The sequence below is a fragment of the Panicum virgatum genome, chromosome 4K (assembly GCF_016808335.1).
Source record: "Panicum virgatum strain AP13 chromosome 4K, P.virgatum_v5, whole genome shotgun sequence".
NCBI lineage: Eukaryota > Viridiplantae > Streptophyta > Magnoliopsida > Poales > Poaceae > Panicum > Panicum virgatum.
In genome coordinates, this window is record NC_053139.1 from 27624516 (window position 1) to 27630752 (window position 6237).

The 6237-nt window shown below is 51.1% G+C and overlaps 1 protein-coding gene across 1 annotated transcript; it reads left to right on the forward strand.

The window, feature by feature from the left end:
• Window positions 1–4928: 4928 nt before the first annotated feature.
• On the forward strand, window positions 4929–6007 carry LOC120702065 (BTB/POZ and MATH domain-containing protein 1-like). The gene is made up of 2 exons (XM_039985839.1): window positions 4929–5591; window positions 5696–6007. Exons 1-2 carry the CDS (start codon window positions 4929–4931, stop codon window positions 6005–6007), a joined length of 975 nt encoding a protein of 324 aa, XP_039841773.1.
• Window positions 6008–6237: the final 230 nt, after the last annotated feature.

The window sequence follows — 6237 nt, forward strand, 5'->3', positions numbered from 1 at the left end:
ATCCAACATTAACTTAAAAACCCAGGTTGATCAAGGAAGGATAAATAAAACTAGGCATATCCTTAACTAGGTTTTTCCTCAGATTATAGACACATGCATGCATAAAAGTAAATGTGTGTTAATGGTTATTAGGATAAAAAAAACATGATCAAGGATCCACTTGCCTTCGTTAATGCACGGCGGCTGCTGCTGCTGCTCAAACTCCTCGAAACCTTGCTCTTGTGGCTCCTCGAACGGTGCACCGTCTAACGCACACACAAGCACATACGAGCAAACAATTGCACAAGATAAGAAACAATACACCAAACAATTGGAACAGAACAAAACAACATTCTAAAACTATTCTACACGACACAACGATCGCATGGGCACAAGAAATGTTGAAAACGGGGTTAAAATGGAAAAGATAGGGTTAAAACGGGTTTCCAGGGCTAAACTGCGAAGATTTTGAAAGAACAGGGGCTCTGGTAGAAGAAAACAAGGCTAAAATAGAAATAAACTTTAAACTCGGGGTTTAAACTGCAAAAACTAAGCAGCCGGACTGCGGGTTCAATTTTAAAGAAAGACATGGTTTAAAACGTAAAAGAAAGGATGGTTTTGTAAATACTTTTGAATATGCGTGGACGGCGGGTTGATTTCAGAAAAACAGAAGGGTTATTTTGCAAAAGTGCCAAGGGTTGACCGGTATCGGGCTGGCTGACTCGGGTCGCGATCAACACGGGTCGTTGGATTGCGATCTAAAGGCTCTGAACAAAGGGGAGCGACGGCGGCGGCGCGGGGAGACCGGCGGCGAGCGCGCACGGCGGCGGCGATGCCGAACTTCACAATACGGCGATTCTGGACACGATTTTGAACGAGATTTGAACGGGGAGGGAATGTGCGACGTGGGGATCTCGTTTGCGGGGCCTACGAGGCTCGGCAGCGCAGCGGAGGACAGGAACGCAGCGCGCGGCGGAGCTCTGCTCCGGTGAGTAACGGGCGCGTGCGCAGGAGCGTGAAGGCAGGGCGCGGCACGATCGGCGACGACCCTTACCTCAAGGCGAAGCTCCGGGGCGGCCCAAGACACTGCGGTAGGTGGCGGCGCGGCGAGCTCCGAACGGCGGCGAAACTGGGCGATCACAATCTAGGGTTTGTGCGCGCGGAACGGGGCGGCGGTTGCGAGCACAGGTTCCAGGAGGTCGCGGCCTCCTTTTATAGGGGCGGGGAGGCCGCCTTGGCGTGCGCGCCAAGGCCACGCGGGGCGTGGCCGGATAGGACTCGGAGCAGAGTCCAGGAGGGCGCGGAGAGGAAGAAGACTGACCCGTGGGTCCCACTTGCCAGCATCAGTGAGGGAGAGAGAAGGGGCGAGCGAGCCGGCGGGGGAGCGCACGGGCGTGGGCCGAGCGCGGGAGAGTGGGCCTGGGAAAGAGGAAGAGAAGGAGAAAGGAAAAGGGCCGGTGGGCTGGGCTGGAATAGAAAGGAGGCTGGGCTTCTGCTGGGCTTTCTGGGCTGAAACGAGTTTTTCTTTTTCTTTTTCGAAACTAACTCAAACAAATTCAAATTAAATTCAAACTCAACGAATTCGAATTCAATTTGAACAACAAACAATAAAACAATGCAAAGGCACCATGGATGCACAACAACCTATTTTTCCTATATTGATTTTTAAGGCTAATTAATTTATTTAATTCGCGAACGATGCCCTAAAATTCAAGAGAATTTAGTTAAAGCCTTAACGATGCAACAAAAATTAAATAGATTAATTAGGGATCCTAATTAGAATTTTAGGGTGTTACATGGTGGGGGCTCAGTAATGCTGTGTTGGCAAAATGGGTTTTGATTTCAGGAATGATGGATTGGCAAGCATAAAATAATGAGCAAACATGAGACAAGCAAGTGGCTGTAATCCAATAGAATTCTGGCTAATTGGGAAGGAGACAAACAGCAGCATTACAACTGGCAGCCAAATCTGAAATTACCCTGGTGAAAAGGATCAAAACTCAATATTTGACAGTTGGAAGGCTGCAGGTGGATCCTCCTGTTGGCTGTCGCACTAGATTCAGATCTTCTCCTGATGCATGGAAGCAGGAATGCACATGAATCCCACTAGTCTTTCTCATGTCTTTGCTTCGTGTAGTGCAACCTCGTCACCCTAACTGCATTTTCACAACCGTGAGATACGTCAACCCCTCCTACCCCTACATGTTATGCATAATTGCATATCACAAACATCTTTGTCAGCAGGCCTGCGGTGGTTAGTTTAGGGTTTATTATAATCCTATATATATAATGCCCTCATCTCTAAGGGTCTATGATGCGCGTATAGGCGTTCTCTAGTTGTTTAGCTCTGCTCCTTGTAATTGTAATTGGGCCAGCTATTTTAGATGAGATTTTATTAGGAAGCATTGAAGATTGGATGCATGGGATGTCTCATCAGTGTAGGAGATGCTACTTTCCCTACAACTATGTACTCGGCATTTGATACTCAGTATTTCGTATGTAAACATGCAGTCGTCGGCCAATCAATACATCAATCAGTATAATAATTCAATTGTAGTCTCATTCGATCAGGAGGACAAACAATGAAAGAAGTCAACAACTTCTGAAACCAGACCAAAACTATGTTTGCCGCAGCCCTGCAGGTTCAGTTCGCCACGCAAAGATCACATTGAAGCGATCAGATTTCGGGGGACTTCGACGGGCGCCCTCATATCCTCCCCGTGCTCTGCCGCCGCCGGGGTGGCAAACCGGGCACACGGCGTCCTCGAGGAGGCACTCCACGCAGAGGCACCGATGAGGCGTCGGGTGATCCGCCATGACGATCCCCTTCCTGAGGCCGCAGTTCGAGCACCGCTGCAGCGGGTGGACTGCAATGCAAGTATGCAACAAATGGAACCGAAATCGAGGTCACCAACCGAGCGATCCAAATCCAAACCCAACAGGTGTTGGAACGGATGGAATTTGGTTGAATGGTGAGCAGTGAGCGCCGAGCCACCGACCTGGCAGATTCCTCGACGGAGAGACGAGAACGTGGAAACCAGCGCCGGCGATCGCGGCCGCGGCTTCGGCGGGGCGGCCTGCACCGCCAGTGTCACCGCCGACGAGGCGGCGCGCTCCTGGAGACCGAGAGGCAGCGATCTGTCCACCTCGTCAACCACGCTCGCCGTCGTCGATCCACGAGGCGGCCACTGCTGGTGCAGCTGCGGCGGCCACACTGCGAGATGAGGTGGTGGGTCGTTGTTGTTGTCGACGACGACGACTACCGCCAGGTCGGCGGCGATGGGTTGGCCTCCCCGTCCCGCGGAAAGGATCCTTCCGGGTTGGCGACGACGAGCTGGTTCACCAGGGCACCCTGCGCCGAATCTCTCTCCGTGTCCTCGGTTTCAGAACCTGCAACACAAGTCGATCAAGAACACCGCACCAAACAACCGTATCTATTCAAGAACCCGCCCAGCCCAAGAACACCACAAGAAACCGTATCGAGAGGAGGAACCAAGATCAAGACAAATTTGAGTGAGATGAATTTGACCATGAAATTTTATATATAGATGATGATTTTTTTCAGAATTTTTTGAAACTCTTTTAGTAGGTTTGCACCAAAACTGGTTTGCACCAGATATATTCCCCTCTTTTTGTGGGATGAGTGGTAATATATACATTTGGAGTATACATTTTCATATCAGAGACATATACTAAGGTGTCAGTGACACACCTAAAAGTGGCAAATATTCTTTTGGATCCAACCTAGATTGGTCAAGGCAAAGGTTATCTACAGCACTGTGCTCGCATGATTACAACACACACAAGCGCGCGGGGCATTATGTCCACGTAACAAATCATCTAAACACACATCCGGTTTTTAAAGATTATTAGGGGTAAATGTGGGTATCATTCTTTTGTACTCTTGACTGAGCCCTTGGACTGCCTCGACCCATAATGGCGCACATGAGCCAATAACAGCTGTCCCTAGCATAAAAGTAGATGCATTTGGTGCCAGACTGGGATCCTATCTACCAATCCAAACCACATCGGTTCAGAGTTCAGATAGTAACTTCTTGTGAGTTGTGCGCCCCCTGGTTTGTTTTGTCAGATATCCTTGTTCCTAAAAGGAGTATGAGCTAGCGTCCAATGCAAGATGTTTCACTCTACATATCCCCTCCATTAGCACCTACGGCTTTTAACTCAGGGCGTAAATCCCCTCCACTGCCAGTAATGCATGCAGACAATGGCGAAAGCCAAGATTGTGCTGCACTGTCTTGAGGTCTCATGCGCCGTTGCCTGGCGGCGCGACAAGCCGCGCAAGGGCAACGCGGCCGGCTTGGACGGCCTGCCGGGCGGCCTACGCCACAACCACGAGAAGATGCCTCGCCCGGGAACAGCGGCACACCAACTGCATGTGATGGCGATTCAAGCACGGCGAGCCGTCGGCGTGCGACGGCGAGTTTATCGTGGCGCTGTCCACGGAGTGGTTCGTTCGCGCACGGCACGGGCACCGGTATGCCACAGGAACATCCGTCCGTATCACAAGCGCGCACCGTGCAGGCGAGGGTCGTGCAGTGGTCTCGTGGATGAGGCAGCGGATGCCGCCACAACACCGTCGACACGGGCTGGACACGGTCGTGAACGTGGTCCGACGCGGCGTCAAGTGGATGGATCGTGGATGTACACCGAAAGCAACGCGCAGGTTGGGAACTCCATCCCGAAGTCGAGTCCTACTAACGAAGTCGGAGACGGCGGCAGCCAGCAGACATGGACATGGACGCGCGCCGCGCTGTATAAAATTAAGTCATTTGCCAGTCTCCAATCTTGCCATTGCCCTTCATTCGTTTCGTTCCCCCACAAACCATCCCCAAGCGCACCACGCGTGCGTGTCCGCGGCGCCGCCAGCAGTCGTCGCCGATTCGCATCTGTGATCTATCTCACTATCTGCGTCGAACCTCGCCGCCGCCATGCCGACGTTGGATTTCACCACGGCCAACGCCGCCGTCGGGGGCGCGGTGTCAAGGTACTTCCTCCGGATCGATCACTACTGGGACGAAGACAAGATAAACCCCAATGCCCAGTCGTTGAAGACCCCCTCTTTCAACGCTGGGGATTGCAACTGGCGCATCTACTGCTACCCCAGAGGTTCCCCCGCCTACATCTCCTCTGCAGATTACATGTCCATCTTCATTGCTCTCGACGCCAGAGTCGCCAAACCTGTCAGAGCACATGCTAGGTTCAGTTTGCTAGACCGGGACGGGGAACCAGTGCCGGGTTACTCTGTCTGCACAGACGTAAGGGAGTACTCTCGAGTTGGCGACCGGCACGGCTGTGATGTTTTCATCCGGAAGGGGTGTTTGGAGAAGATGGCGTCGGAGTATCACGTGGACGTCGACTGCTTCACTATCGTGTGCGACGTCTCCGTGTACAGGGCACCGCCGCTGTCCAACCTGCAGCAGCAGCATCTCTTGGACACTGACACCGACGTCATGTTCCAAGTTGCCGGAGAGACGTTCAGCGCCCACAAGTGTGTTCTTGCAGCAAGGTCGCCGGTCTTTAAGGCAGAGCTCACTAGAGGCGCCACAGCAGCAGGGGTTTCTTGCATTCGGATCAATGATATGCTACCTCAGGTGTTCAAGAGCTTGCTGTATTTTGTGTACACTGATTCGTTACCAGAGATGACTGGAGTAGAAGAGTCTATGATGGCTGAGCATTTGCTGGCTGCGGCGGATAGGTTGACATGCAGGAACTCAAACTGATTTGTGAGGAGAAACTGATCAGAGAACTGAACGAGAATACTGCTGCAAAAATACTCAAGTTAGCTGTACAGAACCACTCCAGCTTTCTTAGGGAGGCTTGCTTTGTGTTCCTCTCAGATCCTCCTGTACTGGAAGCTGCCATGGCAATGGATGATGGACTATTGGAGCAGGTGGCTAAAATTTGTCCAGCGCTTTTGAAGAAGATGTGGGCTTATGAGGATGACCCTATGCAAGACGAGTTGGATATGTGCCTGACTGTCTGTGATGAATTTCTTGCAGTGATCTAATATCTTACTATGTAATCATGTATACGTGCTCACAAGGAAGCATGCCGGGTGATGTGCTTGTGTTTTTTTTGGAACTCTAGGAGTCTTGTTGAGCATGAGATTTGTCAGCAAACAAATGGCCTGATTATACAGGTCAAATTTAATACCAGTAGATGATTGTCCTAGTTAATCATGCATTTTTTTTATTTTGGAAAGGTCTACATTCTTCTGAACAACACAGCAATTAGAAA

Bases quoted from the DNA above. Each gene is read 5' to 3' on its own strand.
- LOC120702065 (XM_039985839.1), top strand. From the start codon at position 4,929: ATGCCGACGTTGGATTTCACCACGGCCAACGCCGCCGTCGGGGGCGCG. The intron at 5,592-5,695 runs GTGTTCAAGAGC...TGCGGCGGATAG, and splicing joins TCAATGATATGCTACCTCAG to GTTGACATGCAGGAACTCAA.